This window comes from Pelophylax lessonae, assembly GCF_965119305.1.
Source record: "Pelophylax lessonae genome assembly, chromosome: 4".
Classification (NCBI taxonomy): Eukaryota; Metazoa; Chordata; class Amphibia; order Anura; family Ranidae; genus Pelophylax; species Pelophylax lessonae.
In genome coordinates this window covers 355,086,538-355,111,622 of record NC_138771.1, presented here as the reverse complement: position 1 = coordinate 355,111,622, position 25,085 = coordinate 355,086,538, and the positions used below count along the sequence as shown (strand labels likewise).

General features: G+C 45.6%; 1 protein-coding gene across 3 annotated transcripts in view; it reads right to left on the bottom strand.

Moving 5' to 3' along the window:
- AFF4 (ALF transcription elongation factor 4) overlaps positions 1-25,085 on the bottom strand; it is a 216,451-nt gene that overhangs the window by 32,640 nt on the left and 158,726 nt on the right. For 2 of the 3 annotated variants that reach the window (XM_082254480.1, XM_082254482.1), the window contains 4 exons: positions 14,745-14,827; positions 12,191-12,425; positions 8,808-8,896; positions 8,423-8,522 (listed from right to left, as the gene is read on the bottom strand). In XM_082254480.1, the coding sequence (XP_082110606.1) occupies positions 8,423-8,522; positions 8,808-8,896; positions 12,191-12,425; positions 14,745-14,827 (507 nt within the window). The remainder of the gene's footprint in view (positions 1-8,422; positions 8,523-8,807; positions 8,897-12,190; positions 12,426-14,744; positions 14,828-25,085) is intronic. The other variant, XM_082254481.1, reaches the window with a different exon arrangement.

Here is a 25,085-nt window from a genome sequence, read left to right as displayed (position 1 = left end):
TCCGGGGTATCTTCAGTGGGAACCAAAGTAGCCTTGTTTAACACAGCCACCGTGTGATCCACCTGGGGAGGCACACACCAGCGCGAATCCGTAGAAGGCGCAAAGGGGTAAAGCAGTTTAAACCGACTAGGCACCGTGAAAGGACGTTTCAAATTGCACCATAGTTCATTCACAGTGTGATGAAACTCAGCGGGGCAGGGAAAAACCTGCGCCGACTGGCTGGTCCTATGTGTACCAAAAGAGGACACAATGCTCGGAGGATGGGGCTCATCCTCCAAATGTAGTGTTTCTTTTACAGAAGAAATCAACTCATTCATAGTAGTGCGTTCTTCAGGCGACCCCGGGGAAGAATCATCCACCCCTTCCACCTCCGCCTCCCCCGCAGACCCCAGTGGGTCCAGGGACGAGCGAGACCCTGAAAAGTGCACGCCAGCCACATCACCATCTGAATCAGAGGAGAAAGACAGTCTAGGCCTTTTCCTAGCAGCCATCAGCACCTCCATTTTGGACACCAAAGACGCCACTACAGCGGCCAAATCAGGTATAACAGGGGTTTCAGCAGAGCTTGAGTCCCCCCCCCAAGGCTGGAGGGAATTTACTGTCCTGAGATTCCATTGCCCAAAGTTACAAAAAAAAAAAAAAAAAGGTACTGGCCCTTTAAAATCGCTGCGGAGTGCGCAGCCCACCGCTATATACACAGTGAACACAGATCCCCCAAAAGGGACAAAACTGAGCCAGGAAGGACAAAACAGAGTTATGGAAGAAACAGTCTGCAGAGCCCCACAGAGTGTTACCACACCGATCGCTGCTCCAGAGGAAAAGGAAGTGAGGTCATCAGAGGCTGAACTATATGCTGCAAGGCCAAGGGAAAATGGCTGCCCATAGAAATGAATGGGAGGCTTCGGCAAGATGGCCGCAGACATGTGCTCGGAACGATCGTTCTGCCACACACAAGATGGCGCCATAAAACACTACACAGCAAGCTGTTACAAGCCCATAATGAAGCCAGACATGCTTGCCCATACCTAAAATGGCAGACCGCAAGGTTTTCACCCGCTGCGGCCGCGGTACACACAGCCTGCACCCCCAAAACACCGAAGTGACAGGGGAAGGGGCCCCCAAACCCACACAGTGTCCGCAGTGTATTAAAGGAGACCCCCGCAGGGATCGCATCAGGGAGCCCCACAAAGTCACAGACATGGGGGAACACACAGCAACACAGGACTGCCACCCCAGACAGAGGCCCCACACAGAAAGAACTTACCTGTACCGGATGGCGTGGGGTGCCTCTATGAACGAAAAGCCGCTGTCCTCAGACGACAGGGAATGCCGTTAGCCAAACACAGGACACTGCAGCACCGCAGATGTGTCCAGTGAGGTAGCCACCTCACAGGCTGCATCCCTGCTGCGAGCAGGGATGGGTCGTTCATAGCGCCAGGGCGAACCATAGCAGAACGCTCGATGGTGGGCTGGGTATCCATCTGACCCTCTGCCCTAGAGAACCAGGGCGGCCAGTCCGATTCATAGCTCCGCATGATCCATCTTCATCCGAAGATCCGACTAAACTAAAGCTGACAAAATAAACAGCTAGTAAAGCAAAGAAAAAAACGGACATTTTGCAAATAAAAATCAAAGAAAAGATTAGAAAGGCTGAGACTGAAGCCCCAGCACAGGGAAGCCTGACTGCTCCTGACGCTAGGCAGAGACAAACTGAGTTGGGATGGATTACTGCAGGGGGTTATTGACCAGTGGGACAGCCCCCATGGGTGTGTTTATGCTAAATGCTTTTGTTTCTTAACTAAGTCTTATGCCTAGCTACTCCTGCGGAGCGGAATACCCAATAGTGATGACTTATGAGGGGCGGTAACTGTCGGAGGACGGAAGAGAAAGGAAATATTTGGCTATGCACATAAAAAATTCACTTTCCATTGAGAATGTGTTTTTACAGCAAAACGTAAAGGCACAGTAAGTTTGGGGCCTCTAGGAACAAATGTGGAACATTTTTGCACATTATGGCACTTAACATAGTTGTAAACCACTGAAAGGAAAAATTAATAAAACAAATCCTTATATAAAATGTACTTGCTCAATCTATAACATCTAGTATGGTGAACATGGCTGCTCTCTCCTTTCCCTACAATCTGCATCTGTCACTTCTGACAGTTTTCTCCTACACTAGGCAATCCATGGTGAGGGCCCACCCTCTAGCATACAGCTTTTAAATAACAGCCTCAGTTGTGCATTTTTCCTGATGAGACTTTGTAGAGGAGGGTATATGTCCATTCAGTCAACCTAAATGGGGAGAGTGCCACTCTGCTGGGAGAGAAAATAGTTGAAAATTTAGAGGAGCTTTTAAACTAGGTGTTGGGGGTTCCAGATGTAGCGCTAGCCAACATGGAGCAAGGTTCAGCAGGTTAAATTGGGGGCATTAGCGATAGAGGGACTAGAATACCAAAACCCAAGGTAAGTTAGCAAATCCAAATTGTAGCCTCATAACAACTAACAAGGAAATAGTATGTGATAGGACAAAATTACAAGGCTTGTATACCAATGCTAGAAGTCTGGCTAACAAGATGGGAGAACTGGAGATGCTAATGTACGAGGATGATGTTGATTTTGTGGGAATTTCAGAAAATTGGTTTGGCAGCTCACATGACTGGCTGGCAACCATTCAGGGGTATTCCCTAAATCTGAGAGATAGAAAGGGTGGGGAAGGGGGAGGGATATGTCTGTATATAAAGAATGATGTGCAAGTGAATGTGCGGGATGACATCACTAGTGGAGCTAGGGAGGGGGTAGAATCCTTGTGGGTGGAGCTCCAAAAGGGAGGAAACTAATGGGAAAGTAATAGTGGGTGTATGCTACATGCCCCCTAACCTAACGGAGGAGGGGGAGGCAGACCTCTTATCACAGCTTGGATTGGCGGCAAGGCAGAGAAATTATATTATAATGGGGGATTTTAATTACCCAGATATAGACTGGGCAGAAGGAACCATCCATTCGTCTAAAGTTCACCATTTCCTAAACATCTTGCCGGATAAGTTCATGGGTCAGTAGGTAAATGCACCAACAAGAGAACGCATTACTAGGGGGGTCATCGTCAGCATTCCAATAATACAAAGTATGCAAAAAGAAATGTCAGAACACAATCAGGGCAGCTAAAATAGATCATGAAAGGCACATATCGTATGAGAGTAAAAAAAAAAAAAGAAATTCTTTAAATATATTAACAGAAAGAAAATTAGGCCAGAACATATTGACCCCCTAAAGGATGATGAAGGGAAATTGGCTACAAAAGACAAAGAAAAGGCAAAAGATGTTAAATGCATTTTCCTCAGTTTTCACAAAATGGGGGGATATATATAGTAACCAAGACTGTAATGTTAACACGTCACAGTATGCACCCTCATGGCTAACAGAAGACAGTATCAGAAATAGACTTGAAAAACTTAACAAATAAGTCACCAGGACCATATGGCTTACACCTGGGGGGGCCTTAAGAAACTCAGTCAGGTGATAGCTATTCCTAATTTTGGACAGTTTACTGTATGGAATGGTACCAGCCGATTGGGGAAAACCCAACATTGTACCAATATTTAAAAAAAGGGCTGAGATATATCCCTGGAAACTACAGGAAGGTCAGCCTAACATCGACAGTACGTTAGCTAAAGGAAGGGATGAAAAGGGACTATATCCAAGATTTTAGTAACAAAAACGGTATTGGTAGTGGTAATCTGCATGGACTCCTGAAGAATTGTTCTTGCAAGACCAATCTATTAATGTTCTATGAAGAAGTGAGCTGCTATCTAGATAGAGGTAGGCCGGTGGATGTAGTGTATCTGGATTATGCAAAGGCATTTGATACAGTTCACCACAAGCGTTTATTTTACAAACTGAGGTCTGTCAGCATGGACCATAGGGCGAGTACCTAGACTGAAAACTGGCTACAGGGGTGGATACAAAGGGTGGTGATAAATTGTGAGTACTTAGAATTGGTCCGGTGTGTTAACTGGGGTCCCCCAAGGATCTGTCCTAGGACTAGTTGTGTTTAATGTATTCATAAAAATATAGAAGATGGGATAAATAGCTCAATCTCCATATTTGGGATGATACAAAGTTAAGCAGGGCAAAAGAGTGTAAGGCAATCTCTTTAGGATGCTTAGGCTTAGGACACAAGGAAGGCAATACAACGTCTTTATTTAAATGGAAACCAGAGACAACTTTAGGAAGAAATGACTGGCAGGGACGAAGCACCACTTTGTCTCTGTGAACCACCAGGTAAGGTGGACAGAAAAACGCAGACAGCTCCGATACCTTGCGTGCAGAAGTAATAGCCACCTTCTGTGATAAAGTAAGCAGAAAAACCTCACAAATATTTTCAAAAGGCTGTTTCTAAAGAACCAACAGCACCAAATTGAGGTCCCACAGAGGTAACGGAGATCTCACTGGGGGAGCCAGGTGGCAGACCCCCTGAACAAAGGTGTGAACCAAGGAGTTTGTGGCTAACGTGCACTGAAAGAAAATTGCCAGGGCTGAAATCTGGCCAAACGCTGATCTACGCCTCCTTGGAGAAACTCCAAAACACAAGACACCGAAAAGGAACCAAGCAATGTACGCCTTCCAGACTCCATAAATCTTCCTAGAAGTAGATTTTCTAGCTTTTAACAGCGTAGGAATCACCGATTCAGACACCCCTTTATCCTTCAGCACCTGGCTTTCAACAGCCAAGCAGTTAAAGCCAGCAACTTTAAAGCAGGATGGAAGATCGGCCCTCGAGTTAAAAGATCTTCTCTGAGAGGAAGTTTCAAAGAGACATCGGCGACCAGCTGTACCAGGTCTGCATACCTACCAAGACCTGCGAGGCCAATCCGGGGCTACAAGGATGACTGGAATCCCAGAGGGTCTGTGGCCAGAGGACCCCGAGACCTTGTTGCGAACCTCTGCATCTTCCTGTTGAGACGAGATGCCAATAGATCCACATCGGGGGTCCCCCACCGGGTGGAGAGAGCATTCTCCCTGATCCACTGTCTGCTGACTGAGGTAGTCCGCCTGCCAATTTTCTACCCCTGAAATATGCACAGCAGAGATGGCTGGAACAAAGCATTCTGCCCATCTTAGAATGACAGCTACTTCCCGGGCCGCTAGGGTACTTTTGGTGCCCCCTTGATGATTAACATATGCCACAGCCGTGGCATTGTCCGATTGAATCCTTACCTGGTGCCCCTGCAGATGATCTGTACATTGGGTCAGGCAAAGCCTGAACGCCTGCATTTCCAGGATATTAATCCGCAGGCTGGACTCCTACAGAGTCCAAACCCCTTGCGCACAATCCGTGTCCAAGACACCTCCCCACCCGGATTTGGCTGGAATCCATGGTGACCACCGTCCAGTACATGGGGAGAAAGGTTTTTCCCTGTCAAAGCACCGGAGAGCGGAGCCACCAGATCAAGGATCCCCTCGTCCCCCGGCTCAACAAGATCAGATTGTCTAGAGACAAATTGTTTTAATTGGCAAAAATCTCCTTTTGCAGAGATGTGGTATGGAGCTGAGCAACCAGAACCGCCTTGAAGGTGGAGACCATCAAGCCCAGCACTTGCATACAAGTCCTGAGAGAGGACCGCCAGCTGGACAACAGGAGTCCTATCGCATTCTGCAACTTCTGGAATTTCCCCTCTGGAAGAACACCCGGCTGAGGCTGAGTCCAAGGTCAGGCCCAGATAGTCCAGCTTTGTGGACGGGACCAAAACAGATTTTTGGAAATTCAGTTTTCATCCAAACTCTTGCAGAGTTCGTACCAAAATGTCCAGACTGTCTTTTAAGGCATTAGGAGACTCTGCTCACAGAAGGAGGTTGTCCAAGTACCCCAGTACCGCATTCACCTTCTGCCTTAGCAATGCTAACACCGGGGCCAAAGCTTTTGTGAACACCCGAGGAGCTGAGGCCAGACCAAAGGGTAACGCCACAAATTGATTAGTGCTCCTCGCCCAAGGCAAAGTGAAGGAAACACTGATGCCCGATATATATTGGAATAAGAAAGTAAGCATCCTTAAAATCGATAAAGGTCAGGAAACCCCGTGATGAAGGGATGCCACTACTGGACTCCATTCAACATTTCTGAACATGCACAAAGGGGTTCAAGGCCTTGAGGTCCAGAATTGGACAGGCCTTGCTTTCCTTCCTAAGAAGAGTAAATATGTTTGAATAAAACTTCTGAAAGCGTTCTGATTCCGGAATCCCTGTAAAAGCAGATCCTGTACCGCCCCGAGAAGACCTCGTAGGCAATCTGGGGCCAAACGCAGGTTGGAAGGAAAGAACCTTGCCGGAGGCAAGGCCTGGAACTCGATCTGCAGTCAACGCAGCAGTAGCTTTGTCCTCCAATTTCAAAGCTTCCCGCACTAATAAAATAAGCGCATCCACCCAGCGCCTTTTCATGCGCGGCGGTAGTGGAAGAGGATTCATCCTCACTATCAGAGCACTCAGGGTACGTGTCGTGGACACAAACCAAGTATGGCGACTTGCGTCCGCTGCGGCCAAATCAACCTCAATCTGAGGAGATAGAGGATGCAGGTGAAGGCGGCGGACACATTTTGCTCGTCTTACTTTGGAGGGCCATATATACTTTGGACACCAGAGACTGCAGGACTGCCGTCATAGCAGACAAAGCGGACTTGGACCCAGAGGGCCCCGCAGCCTCTGAGAGGGGATCTGGTGTTGACACGTGCGCCAGGGACTCCATGGTTAACCTGGGGATCGCCAGCAAAAGGTGTAAAAATTGCTTTTAACAATTCCCCCCACTGCTGCACCAGCGGCACCACAAGTCTCAGCACTCCAAATACCTATAGCAGAGAGAGGGAGCCGTTTAGCACCCACAGGGACTCCCCGCACCCTCCTCCGATGCAGAGCCAGAGAGCCAGGCTGCACGCTGTGGGGTGATCAAAGAGCAAGAGTAAGAACTGGAACTGCCACTAGAGGCCCACTGCCGATTCACCGCTCCATAGGCTTCAAAAACATGGCTTCTGAATAATAGAAATGGGAAACTTCAAGAAAATCGCCGCCGGACTACACAAACATGGCCGCCCAACATACATGCAGTCATCCATGGCTACACACAGCGCCCGGCACCCCCAGGTACACTTGTATATCAAGGAGGGGACCCACGTCGACCCCAAAAAAACAAAGTGGAAGGGAGGGGGGGACACTACTCCCCACACCTTGGGCCCGTGCGGGTACCGCTCCAGGCAAACCACTGCACCATCTCGGAATGAGGGAGCTGTGGGCCAGAGGCAAGCAACGACCAGGGCTATGGGTCCTCGCGAGGCATTTAACTCGCCGTCCAGCCCCCGTCCAGAGGGCTAAGTCGTGGCCAACCTAGCATGGAGCTAAGGACGGGTCACGTTCTCTGGCCATACTGGCAAGCCTGGCAAGACTGTAAGGATCTAGGATAACCAGTCTGGCAGTTGATCACTCACTGTTCTCACAGGAACAGAAATAAAAGAAAAAAAATTCAGTTTAAAAAGGAAAAAATGCTAGGACCAGAGATCCCAGCAAGGAACTAGGTCCTCACTCCTGACTAGGCAGAAAAAAAACTGAAGATCTATAGCAGGAAGTGGGAGTATATCCCCTGGGACTGCCATATTGCATTTGGGTGCTAATGATACGAGCGCAAGTCACTCGCTAGGGGGAGAACCTCTGGGGGAGTCTAGGATGGAGAAGGACCTAGGGGTCCTAGGAGATGACAGGCTCAGCAATGGCATGCAACACCAAGCTGCTGCAAGCAAAGTCAACAGAATATTGGCATGCATTAAAAATGGGATATACTCCAGAGATAAAACGATAATTCCTCCACTCTACAAGACCCTTGTCTGGCTTCATCTTGAGTATGCCATCCAGTCCTGGGCAACAGTCCTCAGGAAGGATGTGCTGTGGAACTGGACCTGGAGGGAGTCCAGAGAAAGGCAACAGATAATAAAGTGACTGGAGGATCTCAGCTATGAGGAAGGACTACAAGCATTGAACTTATTCTTTCCAGAGTGGAGACGTTGGAGAGGGGCTATGATATTGATGTACAAATACCGTACGTGTGATGGGGAAAACATTTTCTATGAAAGGGAATTTAAAAAGACACGCAGACATTCACTGAAATTGGAAGAGAAGCAGTTTAACCTAAGACTGCGTAGAGGGTCAGAGCAGTAAGGATGTGGAATTCTTTTCCACAGTGGTATTCAGCAGGGAGCGTGGATAGTTTAAAAAAAAAAAACTATTAGATGGGCACCTTAGCGATCACAACATACAGGGATATACAATATACTATTGACATAAACACACGCACACTCATACACAACAGGTTGAACTGGATAGACTGGTGTCTTTTTTCAACATTACCAACTATATAAATAAACAAGTACAGTTGAGAGAAACGTACCCTGTAAGAACCTATATTGTCTTTGGAGGGTCTTACCAAAGCATCTGCATTGTGCTTCAGTTTCTTTGCCTCCTGCAGGTAATGATCAGCTGAATGGTTTCTAGAAAAAAACAAAAACCGCATGGCTTAAATATATAATACTGTATGTAACAATAAAATAAAACACTGGGAATGTAGTAATTACATATATAACGGCATCAGATAGAAAACGGAAACCATGGGTGTTTATTTTATCTTGTTTTACAGAATACAAACAGTAGAGGTCATGGTTTAAAGTGTCTTCCAGGAAATTGTATTTATACAAACATGTGTTGACAAAACAATGGTTTACACAAAACACATAGCTTTTGAGCTAAATAAATGCAAATACTGATCTAGATCTTACCGGTCTTCGAATAAAAGCTTGGCCCTTCTAGACTTGTTGTCAATTGGTGGTATGAAGGCTACAGCAGCAGTATTGTTTGATGTTTTTTCCTAATAAAAAAAAATAAATAATTAATATATATATATATATATATATATATATATATATATATATATATATATATGTATGTATGTATGAATTGCACTATATTTAGCATGCTAGAATTTTACATATTGTTTTAACCACTTAAGCCCCGGAAGATTTTACCCCGTTCCTGCCCAGGGCCTATTTTGCGATTCGGCACTGCGTGACTTTAACGGACAATTGCGCGGTCGTGCAACGCTGTACCTAAACGAATTTGACGTCCTTTTTTTCCCACAAACAGGGCTTTCTTTTGGTGGCATTTGATCACCTGTGCAATTTTTTGATCATGCGCTATAAACAAAAAAAGACCGAAAATTTTGCAAATATAACAATATTTTTCAAATTTGTTTATATGAAATTCCCCCCAAAAAAATGTAAAAATCTAAAAAAAAAAAATTTCAAAAAGCGTATTTTGATTGGTTTGCGCAAAAGTTATTGCGTTTACTAACTAAGGGAAAGATTTTTGTCATTTTTGCCGGTTTTTTTTTAACAAGTAATGGCGGCGATCTGCTTTTTTTTTTTTTTTTTTTTTGCAGGACTGCGACATTGCGGCGGACAGATCGGACCCTTGACTGACATTGACACTTTTGGGGTTACCAGTAACATTACTACAGTAATCAGTGCTATACATATGCACTGTTACTGTAAAAATGACACTGGCAGGGAAGGGGTTAACTTTATTGGTGATGCAGGGGTTAAGTGTGTCCCTAGGGGCGTGCTTTTAACCGTGAAGGGATGTGGCTACATAGCAGGACCGTATGATCTCTGTTCTTACACAGGGGAGAATGACAGGCGGCTTTGTTTACATTAGCCGCCTGCCTTTCTCCCTCTGCAATGGACAATCACGAGTGGCCGGCGGACATCGAGTCCGCCGGGCACACGCGCGGGGGTGCCCGTGAATGGGCGGGGGCGCATGCTCGCCCCCTAGAGGCTCACAGGCGAGCGACGTAGCCCTACGTCGCTTTACGTGTGAGGGGCTGACTGCCGCAGTAAATATACTGACTGCATTCGGCAAGTGGTTAAATAAAGATGTTGCTGCTGTTAGTGTTTCAGTGCACTACATGTTTAACCACTTGCCGACCGCCGCACGACTATCTACGTGGGCGGTCAGCCCCTCACAGGCAAAGTGACGTAGGTCTACGTCGCTCGCCTGTGAGGGTTTAGGGAGCGAGCGCGCGCCGCCGGAGGCGCGCTCCCGCTCCCGCGTGGTCACGGACCCCCCCGCGCGCGTGACCGGCGGACCCGATCGCCGCCGGCCACTCTGCGATCGGCGGGGGAGAGGGAGATAGTCAGGCAGCTTGTGTAAACAAGCTGCCTGTCATTCTCCTCTCTGTATGAGAGCTGATCACATGGATCTACTATGTAGATCCATTGATCACTCTGCATACAGTTGAAGCCACAGCCAATCACAGTTAGAATCACGCCCCTAGGGACACACACAGCCCCTCCCTCTCAAATAAAGTTAACCCCTTCACTACCAGTGCATTTTTACAGTAACAGTGCATATGTATAGCACTGATTACTGTAGAAATGTCACTGGTAACCCCAAAAGTGTCAAAAATGTCAGTCAAGGGTCCGATCTGTCCGCCGCAATGTCGCAGTACCGCAAAAAAAATCGCAGATCGCCGCCATTACGCGTTAAAAAAAAAAACAACAAAAATGACAAAAATCTTTCCCTTTGTTAGTAAACGCAATAACTTTTGCGCAAACCAATCAAAATACGCTTTTTGCGATTTTTTTTACCAAACATAGGTAGCATAAAACAAATTGGCCGAAAATATTAAAAAATTTTGATTTTTACATTTTTTTTTGGGGGAATTTCATATAAAAAAAAGGGAAAAATATTGCTATTTTTGCAAAATTTACGCTCTTTTTTTGTTTATAGCGCGTGATCAAAAAATCGCACAGGTGATCAAATACCACCAAAAGAAAGCTCTGTTTGTGGGAAAAAAAGGACGCCAAATTCGTTTCGGTACAGCGTCGCACGACCGCGCAATTGTCCGTTAAAGTCACGCAGTGCCGAATCGCAAAATGCCCTCTGGTCGTTTAGCAGCCAAATCCTCCGGGGCTTAAGTGGTTAAGTCAAAGTGAATGATAACCAGATTGTCCCGGGACCTCCTGTGCCAATATGACAGATGTTTTGAAACTTCAGGAGCTCCGTCTAAATCTGGTCTCCTTAAGACAATGACTAAAGCCGGGAACACATGGGCCCGAATGTTGTGAGACAAAGGCTGGTTAAAAAAAAAAATGCATACATTCGGCTAGTGTGTATGTCGGTCTGTCGAATGTGCATGCCTGAAAACCAGCATTCGACTGACTCCAGATAAGCGCTCTCAGCCAATGGCACGCCATCCCCCTGTCAGAACACAACAGCTCAGCGGTGGAGACCGCGACCGCTATACTAACCTCGCATGGTTAGTACAGCGGCTCCGACCGGAGCGGGCAGTTCTTTTTTTGTTCAACCCACAGGGTTGAATGAAAAAAAAAAAACTAAGTGTGTACAAGGCTTTACCTTCAGTGATCAAAGTTTGCACACAAGGCTCACATCCATTCAGTAATCCCATCTAGGTAGCCCCCCTGCACCACCTAAGCAGAACAACTGCCCATTGAATAGGGTAAAACCTTCTAAAAGCTCTTACAGGTAACCACTTTAGATTTACACAGGAAGCCTAGTGCTGGAAATACTGCCTATGATCTGATGTTCGTGATGATACCTCATGTGTGGGACGATCGCTGTTTGCGTGCGTGCATGACTGACGCACGTGTTTCACCTTTGCGCATGAGCACGGGGCACTTAATTTTTTTCCTTACGCTGTTGATTTAAAAAAATTTGGATCACTTATGCCTGTTACAAGGAATGTAGACATCCTTGTGACAGCAATAGGTACGTGACAAGTACTCTTTATGGAGGGGTCTATAGGACCCCAAATCAGGGGGTCATTATAGCCCGCTGCTTGTAAAAGGAATTAACTGCTAGGGGTGCTTTTACAAGAGAGCTGACCGCTGACTCTAAAAGTATCATCCTTGTATGAGCACTTGAAGTCCAGCGATGTACAAGTACATGGCTGGTCAGCAAGTGGTTAAAGTGCTTACTCCCCACACATTAATATCCTTGAATCCTTGATATTCCAGAGAATAGTAAATAAAGGTACAAAGTAAATAGTTAAAAGTTAAAATGGTACCAATTGTAGCAGATTAACAAAGAAAAAGTGATTCATATTTCACAACAAAGAAACCAAACTGGAACTGATCAGATTTACCTTGGGTTCTTTTGCAATGCTAGAACTTTTCCCTTCAGTCTTTTTTTGCTTAGCAGAAGAGCTGCTCTTAGTGCTGCTCTCCTTAGTGCTGCCACTGCTGCTAGATTTCAACGAGGATGACTGACTGGCTGATCTTTTCCGTTGCCCATGCTCAGTCTTGGTTTCCTTCTGCTGAGCAGGTGGAGCTGGAGATGGCAGAGGATCTTTCTCTTTTACTGGATTCTGCTTGGATGACCTATTAAAAAAAAAAAAAATTTAAATAAAAAAACAAAAGGTTATACTTTACTGCTCTATGCAATTGTATTGCACAAAGGGGTAATTTATCTCCTTTTCTGGGGTCCCTCCCCGGCACTCTCCACTCCTCCTTCCTGCAGTTTCTCCCCATAGAAAGCCGTGTGTTATAGGGAGACTTGTGCAGGCAAGTTCCTGAGCTGGGCTGTGTGCCCCCATTGACACACAGAACAGCTTGGCCATGTCCCCTGCTCCCTCCTCACAGGATTTGACTGACAACAGCAGGAGCATATGGCTCTTGCTGCTGCCTATGTCTCCTGCAAGATCAGGAGGTGAAGAGAGAAAAGCTGCAGCCGGGACAGTGCTGGATCGCAGAACGGACTCAGCTGGAGGGGAGAGTCAAGGGAGAGCAGTTAATGGGGAGTTTAGACTTTAGAAACCCACTATTGCCAAACCAAAATGATAGTAGTTTAAAGTAAAGTTGGCATTTAAAGGATGGGTGTGCTTTTTTAATACCACAGCAGCTTAAGCTTTGACAATAAAACATAGAAGCTGATTGGTTACTATGTACAGCTGCTGTTTGCACCAGTTTTAGTAAATCTTCCCTATAGTGTTTTTTGGTCTATGAACTGATCTTTTCCATAAAAGTGAACTACATTACAATAACTCATGATTAGTAAATAATAGAGGGCCCTTATGACATTTTGGTTGCCCAGTATGGTGGGCTCCCTTTGTCTAACTAAAGTTATATACAGTTCCATACCTGTAAGACCAAAATAGCAGTGAATAAAAGTAGGTCAGCATCAGAATAGCCTCAACAGGGCCACCTATTTGCAGCAAGTGTTAAAACTCAAATATATGCAATATTTTATATTCAATTATCTTTGAAATTTGATCTTTTTTTTTTTAACTTTTTTTTTTACAAACCAAATGTTTTTTTATTGAATCAAAGACATGACACAAAAAATTAACAGAATGGAAATAATTAAAGTATTACAGCGGACATTTGACAATGAAGAAGGGACAAAACTCTAACAGCAGGAAATAAATAGATAAATCCTTCACAGAGTGTGAATAGAAAAGACAGAGCGTAATCTATAGGTTGCTCAAGTCATCCTGAAAAAACATCACAGCCACCAATAGTTAAGGGAAATAACCACGAAGGAAAAATTCCCCCAACTAAGCTGACCATGGCTGCCATACCCTCTCAAAGTTGTTAGGCAGTTCCTTCCAATATAAGTCAACTTATAAAGAGGAAGAGCAGCATTGATAGACTTTTCCCACGAACCTAAAGAGGGAGGGGAATGAGAATGTGAATTCCAATTTGGTGAACCATCTCCGTTTTTGCACAATAAAACAAGTATGAGAGTAACAGTTTGGTGCATCTAGGCCTCTGTTCATCATCCTGGATTCCCAGTTCAGGAGAGACCGGGAGGGACAGCTGGAGGAGAAAGTTGATGAGTTCCACCACTGTACCCCAAAAACGGGCCACCCACAGACAGCTCCGAAACATGTGAAAATAAGTACCTACCTCCTTTCCCACAGCGAGTGCAATCCTGTGACCTCTGAGGATATATACTTTGTACTCTGGGGGGTATAGTAAACCCTGTGCAAGAATTTTATCTGGATGCGCTGAGCTTGTCCCTAGAGGTAATCAACAGTATGGTACTGTCTTCAAGACAGTTCTCCCAATTTTCCCTGTCAAGATCAGGAATGTCTATCTTTCATAAGTTCTACAATGTCTCCATCTTAGGGGAGTCGACACTAAGCAGGGCTATGAAGTTGGATCTTTTGTCCTAAAAAAATTATATACAAAAACACTGTTCCCTTGATAAAAAAAATAGGGCAGCATTAGTTCCGAAACGAAAATACAAATTGATACCTCATAATGCAATAAAAGGCCCTCTGACTGCCTGGGGCTGGAAAAATTTAATGATTCTCTGGCTTTCCATTTGCTTACAGAACTCTTCAGATGTGTTAGGCTCAGGGCATTTCTGGCCAAAAAATAATATTTCTACCTAGTCTCCTTTTTTTTTAGCTCAGTGCATGCACTGGGCTTATGTCTTTTTACTCTATGGCCACAAAAGTCGTGTGTGCCAGTGGGGTGCAGAACTGTACCAAGTTTTAGAAGGGCCAGATGAACACACTGTTGTCCTGGGTGTGTAAACCTCTGAAAAAGTGCCAAAAGGTAAAGTAGGGGGCTCTATGCACCGTACATAAACATGACTGAAAAGGTCTTGTATTTAAAACAAATCCAGCATGTTAAGGAAAGGCTAATGAGGATAATCACCAAAAACATACCAGATTACACATCATGACTTACTCTCTGCTGGATAACTTGTGGCTTGATGCTTTTTCCTCCACCTTTGGTTTCTTACTCTCATTCCCTCTGGAATCATCATCATTCTGTACAAAAAAACAACGCAAAAAAGGAAACCGTGTCAAAAAGTAAAGCAGCAAGATGTGTCCCTATTATTTCTTTTCCAATGACACAATGTCAAATATGATTTTAGCATGACAGGAAGTTAGGTGAAATCTTCCTAACAGTAACAGAAAAACCAACCAGATTGTAACCTTTCTCCACTCTACAAAAACATGTGATTTTATTGCATCTCTGCTGGAGAGATAATATATGGATATAATGATGTCACTCAATAGCACCATGTTTTCTCGTTCACTTCATCACCCTCTATTTCCAGGTTGTGGAAGTGCACTTTTATAAAGCTGGACTCTTGGGAGACCTCGCCTTATGTTGTGTCCTGGTGACACATTATGTAAAAAAGGGACAAGAAAAGTGAGGAAAAAGTCTCCACAACAGGGACAACAATACTCAGCAAGTTTTGGTTTTGGTTGGGGTTTAAACAACTGCTGTTTGAGTGAACTGGACTGTGAAAAAATGAAAAACCTTTTAAAAGAAGAAGGACTTGCTACCTTTGCCTTTTGAAACACCCTGCCAAGCTGAATGTCACAAGGTGAGAGTCTTCTTATACAGCCACTTGTGTGCCTTAGCAGGGTTCTCCAAACACACTGAGCAGACTGAAGGAAGGAATGCTGGGTGTGCATTTTTATTTAGTAGATTTTTCTTTTTAAGCTTAATTGGAAAACTACATTTCCAGCATTTTTTATTTTTAATCATAAACCAGTGTTTTTTTTTTTTTATAGCTGTAGATGAAAACAAGACGGCCTCTCCCATAGTTTATTAGTGTCATAGTGTGGCTAAGCTCGGTTTCAACACACCAGTAACCATTATGGACTTTGAAACCGTGAAAGTTAAACAAATTGTTTTTATAGAACACAATTCACAGTGGAAAGAGGGCAGGGAAAAATACCTCGTCTTTACAGCTGGCTCAATTCACGCTAGCCGACTCCAAATTTGCACGATTTTCAGTGCAATTTTGGAGTCCGACTTTGATCAGACTTTTATAATCTCTGGCATTGAAGCGGTGTCAAAGTCAGATCAAAGTAGTGCAGGAACCTTTTCTGAAGTTTTGTCAACTGGAAAGACTTCAGTAGTGTCAATTGGAACGGCTCTCATAGAGATACATGGCATTTCACATGTCCTGCGACTTTGGGTCCCACAAGTTGGATTCTAAGTCACAGGAGTGTAAACCAAGCCTAAAACTTGAGAGCTAAGCCAAGGATTTTTGTTAATATTAAAACAAAATCATCAAGTGAAGATCCCTGGCAACAGTGTAAAGCTGGCCGAGATTCGAACCAGTGCAGGAACCGGCCAAGATTCAAACCATGTATGGGCAGGCTGAATATACCCCTTGATCGATTAATGAACTTGGGTACAACCAGCCTGCCAGATTTTAAATGCCATTATTGCTAGCGGTTATTATAGCCTCTCAGCAGGGAAAGATTCTCCCGCCAGAAAAAGACAATAGCTCCGCAGGAGGTATTCCCCTGTCAAAACTGTGTTGATGGAGGAATCAAGCAAATTTCAGTTGCAGGAAAGAAACGCACTCTATCCACGGCCGACCTAACACACATGACTTTAAAACCTCTACACTGCTCTTGCATCACCCTGTCAGATAGGGGAGAGGCCCATAAAAAAATAGGATTTTTGTACTCACCATAAAATCCTTTTCTCTTCCGTTCATTGACAGATACAGCTCCATATTCTTTACCATAGGGTTATGCTGCCCTCTACTGGAGTAGGACTAGGCAGACACCACAAAAGCTTGGCTACGCCCCGTGGGCTGTCCTCAGCTGACATAATTCCCCTCTCTGCTTACTAAGTTTTGTAACAAGCAGTAACAGAAGCATAACAACTCCATAGAGGGATAGGTGCTCATTGTGTCCTCATTCAAATGGACAACCTTCTGGAGGAAGGACGGTGGTGGTTGCAGGACCACCTTATCCCTGTGAACAACCATTAGTCAACCTAAAAAAATAGAGGAACCCACCGCCGGTGGGAACGATGACTTTCTCAGCAACAAATCCCCAAAGGGATACCGGACAGCAAAGTGTCTTGGCACCAGCAAGGGTTGTATTCAACGCACCCAGCACCTATAGACACAATTGTCAAAATAGGCTGGATAAAAGAACACCATATCCGCACAGGACGGCTTGGGAAAGACAAACAGAACAGATATGTCCGCAGCAGCCTCAGCTGCTTCCGCCAACATAAGTGGGTCCTGCGCCGACGCAATCAGTGCATCTATCAGCGCTTTTTGTGTGGCGCAGCATGGAGGAATCATCCTTACTGTCTAACGGGTCAGGGAAACAGGTACTCAGTCCCTTTAGGGTGGCCCCATCTGCAATGACCGAACCAGATTCAGGATCTAAAGGGGCGCGGGAGCGCATTCACTAAGCCAACACCATCCCTACCCCTCACAGGGGGTCAGTGACTCAAGCCCCCCAAAGGAGGCACCGACTGAGGTCTGAAAAAGAGGGGGGGCACCAACAGCACCCCACAAGGGGGTCCCCTGCAGGCGCCCTTCCAAGAAGGCCGCAAATAGACGCCATAAGGGGGGCCCCCCATCGCTGGTGCGGGAAGACCCGCAGACAGTTAATCCCCACAGTGCCACTAGGAAAGGCGGATGCTCCACAGTACAATGGCAGCTAAACCTGCCTGGGACCCTGTTCTCTCTCCCCAGGGCCACCCTACGAGAAGGAGGGGTGGCTAGTAGGCCTGAGCCTAAATTTTTCGGCTGCGCGACGCGGTAGGCTGGGAACCTGCGAGGGGAGACAGATGTCCCAGGGAACAATGGTGGCTTTAGCCGCCGCAACTGGGACCGTCCTATCCAAGGTTCAGTTAGTAGGTCACAAAGCTGCAGCCTAAATTTTCAGCCTGCCTGACCGCGTGGTACTCGGAACCACAGACACTGGGCCACCCACCCCCCAGCTGTCCCAAGAGGATCCAAAAAGGGCCGCCCACCCCATAGCAAGCCCACGAGGGGCGACAGCACGCCCACAGGTACCAAGGCCAAGGGCACCCACAGCCCGGGCACCAGACACCCCCCCCCATGAGCACGGGCAGGGAGGAAGGGGAGAGAACCCCGGAGGGACCGACCAACCCGCGCCCCACACCGCATCCAGGGAAGGAGAGGGCCCTTACTTACCGATCCAGCGAAGAGTGTGGGTAACACCCCCAAGACAGGAACCTCCTCACCACCAAAGTGGGGGAGCTGTCGACCAGAAGGAACGCTGCGACCGAGGCTGAGACCTGGTCATATGCGACCTTGCGAGAGGTTTAACTCGCGGCCGACCGAGCGCAGAGCTACGGTCTGTGCACGCTTGCTGGCCAGGCCGAGGGGACCACTGGAACTTCAATAGTCCAGGCCGTCACTCAGCCTGGCAGTTGCTAGAAGATCTACACAAGAAACCAAAAAGAAATCCAAAAACAAACAGCAAAAAAAAAGACAAAAAAGACAGGACCTAGGGCCCCGCAGGAAGACCAAGTCCTACTCCTGAACTAAGCAAACAAAAACTGAGTATCTCTAAGCAAAGAGGGGGATTATGCCAGCTGACAGCCCACAGAGCATAGCCAAGCTTTGTTGTCTGCCTAGTTCTACTCCAGTAGAGGGCAGCATAACCCTATGGTAAAGAATATGGAGCTGTATCTGTCAATGAACGTAAGAGAAAGAAGCGTCTGTGATGCAATATTAATCTCTAAAATAAACAAGCAGGCTGCAGGTCCAGGAAATCAAAGTGAAACTCACATACAACTGAGAACAACAACAAGGCCTCAGTTATGCACTATGACAACAAAGTTGAGGTTTATACAATTAAACCACCCTATTCATTGTTCATTGACAGACACATCCCTTCTGATTCTTGATCACAGGGTTTATAGTGCCATCTAAAGATAAGAGGTTCTTTAGAAAGGGGTTTCTTACATTCCCTGAAATGTTTTTTTCCCTCCTCCTCTGTCTTTTCACCAGGGTTTGGCTCAGCAGTTCTTTCCATGATTCTAGGTACTGAACTCCTGTATGCATTTCTGAACATCAGCTCTTAAACATTCTAAATGTAGCTCACTGTACCTATATGCATGCATTTTTGTTGGTGTGATTTAAACAGTGGAGTAAATACCTTTGTTGTATTATGCTTGAAGTGATATGACATACTTGAATATTTGTACCTACTGTATATTTGTAGTATGTGCCTAATACAAATTTATTGCTAAAACATTTTTGTTCTGTGGCGTGCTCACTCGATTTTTAAAATCATTGTACTAACAAACACTGGAGAGGTTTAAGCACCCTTAAAAATGTATTGTTGATTGCTGAATGGTGTAGTAACAGCATACCGCCCAACTTTTTGAGATGAGAATGAGGGACACCTATTAGCAAACATATGCAGGCATAGGACACCCTCCCTGCCACGCTCCCTTAATGGAGAATTATACAAAAAAAAGTTTAGTTAAATCCACAAGTACTTTTTTATTACTACTATTCCCTTATTTTGGCTTTTGAAAATTACAAATAGAGCAATTTAGAAATGGGATGAAAGGTTTAGCAACAGGAAACACTTTTTGAACGATAAAAAGTGCATTTCATATACATCTATATAGATCAGACCAAAATAAGGCAACAATGAGAAGGGAAGAGTGACATAGGGACTTTGTTCCAAATCAGGGACAGTCCATCAAAATTAGGGACAGTTGGGAGGCTATGGTAACAGTGGTTTGCAAACCTTGATTGCCAATTGAATATCCCAAATACTCTCTAAGGGAGGCTTCTGGAGGACGGAAAGAACTAAGTTCAGGTTGCTTAGCAGCAACAGGGAACGCAGGAGGTGCCACATGACAAACCCATTTGATGAAAGGGATGCCGCTGAAAAAGACAGCAGGGGCAGAAACCTGCCTTTAATGGTACTCAAGGTAAAGTGTTAAGCAAGGTCGCGTTTGAGAAAACAGGAGCCAATGAGAAGGAATGTGGACAGACCACCAGAGCCTCACACCAGGCAATATAGGCCTTCAAGATGCGATGATATACCTTCTGAGAGGTAGACTTTCGTGCCTTAAACATTGTAGGGATCACTTAACCTGACAAACCCCTGTATCTTAAAACCAGGCTTTAATATCCACGCTGCCCAAGCCAGAGAAAGTAATACAGGGTAGTAGACCGGACCCTGGTATAAGAGGTCTGCCCAAAGAGGCAATAGCCAGGGAGCATCTATGACCAGCCATGCCAGGTTCGTTTACCACAGACAAGGCCAGTCTGGAGCTACCTGAAGGACCGGAATCACTGCGGCCTCTATCCTGCACAGCAGGCGAGGGGCAACTTGAGAGGAAGAAAGGCATAAATAAGGTAGATACTGGCCCCATGGTGCCACAAGCACATCCCTTGTATTAGTCAAGGGTCCCAAGATCTCGCCACAATTCTTGGTACCTTACTGTTGAGGTGGGACACCAGAGGATCCACGTCTGGGGTCCCCTAGTGTAGGTAAATCTGATGGAACACATCTGGGTTTAGGGACAACTTCCCCTGATCCATTGTCTGGCAACTGAGGTAATCTGCCTGCCAATTCTCAACGCCTGGGATGTGCACAGCGGAGAGAGCCTGAACGTTCTGTTCTGACCACTGAAAAAAGTATGATGCCTCCAGCGCGCCACTGCTGTACTGCTTGTTCCACCTTGACAGTTAAGACACAGGCCACTGCTGTGTCCTTGTCAGATTGGCTCCTGACCGGGAGCCTGCAGACCAGATCCGTCCTGTGCTCCAGAGGCAGCCCGATCAATCACAGTCCCAGGATGTTGATGGGTAGCCAAGCCTTCTCCAGAGTCCAGCAGTCTAGTGCCCATCTCCAACCCAGGACACCTTCACAGCTGGCCAAGATGGTATCTATCTTGACTACCATCCAGGGGAGCACAAGGAGGACTTCCTGGCCTGTAGGGGAGGAGTCTGGTGTCACCAGCAGAGAGAGGCTCTTGTCAACTGGCCCAAACTAATCTGGCTTTCCAGGGAGGTAGGAGACTTGTCCGATGACAACAGGATTTCCCTTTGTATAATTCTTGTATGAAACTACGCATATGGGACTCATTGGTTTGCCAGATCTATGTACACCTGGATCTGCTTCTCTGGTGGACAAACTTTGCGGCAGAACCTTGGCCCATTCAGTAAGCGTTTGGCACACCAGGGCCGTGGCCAACACAGGCCACAACGCCAATCCCGCAATGGAAAACAAAGAGCCGGAGATAGAATCTGCCCAGCGGTCAGGAGGATCTATAAAGAAGGGAGACTCCTCCATCAATATCACAGCTTTATCCAACCATGAAATATGGGGATCCACAACAAGAGGTGAGGTCCACTTCTTCAGAAAAGCCTCCTCAAAGGGAAATGCACTGCAAAGCACTTCTGAAACCCAATTTGGATGTTGGCAATCCTAGGTACCCCAGGGAGGATTCACCAGCACCCAACCGCCAGGGGACTGCTGTGGGTGCCAACATGGATGCCGCTTGTGGATGTGGTCAGTGAGCCAGCTGTGGATGCTGCTGTGTCGACCATGCCTCAGAAAGCAAGCCCTCCTGTCCAAGGGACTGCCTCGGTGTTCAGCCTGGGAGGGAGATCACCAGCAAGATGGCAGAGAAAAAAGCTGCCAAGCACATCCCCAACAAGCTCCGATACAAATAAATGGAAAGGTCCACTGCAAAAAATGGCCACCCTTCCTGTCCACCCCAATTTGACCACTGAATCACTGGCCACCGTAAAGCTCATGGCGGCCGCAATCCAGCCTCCCAGGCTCCACCATGCCACAGGGACAATAGAGAAGACCCCCATCCTGCCCAGAAATGCCAGGAAAAGTTGGCCCAAGCACCAGGGACTGGAAGATAGGAGGAAGGAAGGGAGCCTCTCCAGGGGGGACAAGAGGAAATACCAGAGGCCAGGGGGGAGGAGGAGACTACGCAGGAATGAACAGCGTAGAGAGCATCCATGCCCCACACTGTGTACAGGGAGGGAAAGGGGACATTACTTACTGATCAAGCCGAGCTAACATGTAAGGTTTCCATGACACATTCTCCTCCCACCGAAGTGGGGGCTGTCGGCCAGGGTAACACTGACACGCATTCCAGCGCCTGGTCATGTGTGTCCCCTGCAAGACGTTTAACTCGCTTGCTGCCCCGGTCCAGGATTGGGATGTCACAGCCGACCCAGTGTGTAACTAAAGGTCTGCTTGCGCTTGTTAGTCACCTTCTTCTGTGACCACTAGATCTAGATTATCTAGCCCATTGCCAAGCCTAGCGGTTGCCTAAAGATCTCTGCAGGAAAAATATCACAAGAAAAAAGAGAAATAGCCATGGCACCACATAACTTATAGCAGAGAGAGGGTTTATCCAAGTTAGGACTGCTCATAGGCAGTGCTGTGTTTTTTTTTCTGCCTAGTGTTCTACTTCTGTAGGTGGTGTTATAAACATTATAGTCAAGAATCAGTAGAGCTGGGTACATCAATGAACATAAGAGAAAACCGACGGTTAGACCTACCAGTAACTGTTTCTACGAACCTTGCAGGACAGCAAAACCTGAGAGAAGAAATGCTCCATTCTACAGGAAACAATCAGTTCACAGCTGCTTAAAAGGCCACACCCTTACCCTTGTCCCTCAGTTGTAAAAAAGTAATTCTCCCGACCGATCCACAAGGGGTATAAATTCACTTCGGTGCTCACCACCTATTGTTTACATTCTTTCCTCCCTGGGCGGGAAGTAGGCCTGCTGTCCTGGAAGGTTTCGTAGAAACACCATCCTCTCACCTTCCAGGATGGCAACACCTGAGAGGATAATCAAGTAACCGCAGGCCTACCTTAGGGTGGGACCACTGCCTGCAAGATATTCCTTCCCGAATACCAGGTTTTGCAGCGTGTTTTACCTCCACTCCATTATGACCGATGAAGGTATCTTAACTGGATCAAGAGGCTGATCAGCAGGCTTGCGCCACCGATTTCCCTGCCTTCTTTGCTTTGGATACAGGATCTAGGTGGAGTGGGTTTTTAAAGATGGAATCAGAAAACCTTCTGGACTAGAAGGATATACCCCCTTAATGACAGGCCATTTTTTTTTGCGATTCGGCACTGCATTGGTTTAAAGGACAATTGCACGGTCGTGCAACGCTGTACCCACAAATAAAGCTTTCTTTTGGTGGTATTTGATCACCTGTGCGATTTTAATTTTTTGCGCTATAAACAAAAAAATAGGGACAATTCTGGAAAAAAAAAAAAAAATCTTTCACTTTCTGCTCAATAACATTGCCAAAAAAAATTATTAAAAATCAATCAAAAATCAAACTTTTTCATCATCTTAGGCCAATTTGAATTCTGCTACATATTTTTGGTAAAAAAATCCCAATAAGCGTATTTTGATTGGTTTGCGCAAAAGTCATCGCGTGTACAAATTAGGGGAAAGATTTAGGTCTTTTTTTTGTACTAGTAAAGCAATCAGCGATTTTTAGCAGGACTGCAACATTGCAGGTGACAGATCCGGACCCCTGCCATTTGACACTTTTGGGGGGACCAGTGACATCACTACAGTAATCAGTGGTAAAAATATGCACTGTTACTGTAATAATGACATTGACAGGGAAGTGGTTAACCCAGGGACAATTAAAGGGTTAAATGTGAGCCTAGGGGGTGTTTTCCAACTGTGAAGGGGGTGGGCTTGTGACATCAACACACAGACCTGTGTTCCTAATTAGGAGGAACACAGAAGCCCTGTGTTGATAGCAGAGAGAACAAATGGTCTGCCGTGTTTACAACAGCAGACCGCCGTTCTCTCTCCATGGGGAGCGATCATGGGTGCCCGGCGGCACTCGCGGCTGCCGGCCCTGTGAATTAAATTCCCCCCTGGCAAATGGGGGCGCGCGTTCCCAGGAGCACTCCCATGGATCGCCGTACAGGTACGGTGATTCGCACAGCCGAGCCAGCCTGCCGCAGTATATCTGTGGCGGGTGGTTGGCAAGCAGTTAAACCTTCTTCCAGTGTCCTACAACCCTACCAGGTTTCAAGCAGAGGGAAGGCCTCTTGCATGCCTGAATGTAAGGGACTGAATTTTCTGACATCTGAAGTTTCTGCAGCCAGAACTCCTGGCCCCTCAATGTAAACCGAAAAATAAGGTCTGAAATAAAAGTGATACATGTATAACTAATATCACAAATATAAAAGATCATAGATTGTGCGTTACTGACGCGTAGCACCAGAAAAAAGATGTAGACAAAGAATAGAAGCATAGACAACAATGTTGTGTATTTCTTAAGTGCAGCTAGCTAGACCAACACAGAAAAGACACAACATGAACTTCAATGTTGTGTATGTCAAAAGTGCAACAAGCTATGGCTATATAATAAATATAAATAGGAAAGACTCAGTCTTCACTGCTGAGTATTCTGATGTGCAACCAAATGTAAAACAGAAAAGACACAAAAAAACTTCAATGCTGTGTATTTCTGAAGTGTAGCAAAATCAGCAATATAACCAACATAAAGACAGGAGGACACAAACACTTTAGTGTGGTGTATTGTATTAAATCAGTCGTATAACCAAAATTAACCGAAAAGATAAACCTCAAAGTTGTGCATTTCTGATCAGCAACAAGGTACAGTTATAAAACAAAATAACAGACCACCATCAATGTTGTGCATTGCTGATTAGAATCAGGGTACAGTCATAATAGAAAGACATTGACGTCGTCATTTTTGTGCATTTCGGTTTAGCAACAAAGGTACAGTCATAACAAAGACACAGACCACCATCAATGTTGTGCATTTCCGATTAGAAGCAAGGTACAGTTATATAACAGAAACACACAGACCACAATCAATGTTGTGCATTTATAAATAGCAACAGGGTATAGTCATATGACCAACAAAAATGTCACTAATAAAATTTAAATGTTGTGCATTTTTGATTAGTAACCACGTAAAGCCATATATCCAGCGTAAATGTTACCCACAACCTTCAATGTTGTTTATTTCTAATAAGCAATAAGAGTCAAACAAAAACAGAAAAGACACAAAATAAACTTCAATGTTGTGTATTTCTAAAGCTTAACAAAGCAGTCAAACCAGAAAAAGACATAGACAAGTTAGTGTTGTCTATTTCTGATGAGCAGCAAAACAACCAGAAAAGACACAAACTTCCACATTGTGTGTTTCTGATGTGCAGCTAGACAAGGCATAAAGTCAGAGTCAAGGTGTAATCAACTAAGAAATACCCAGCAAAGGGCAAAAT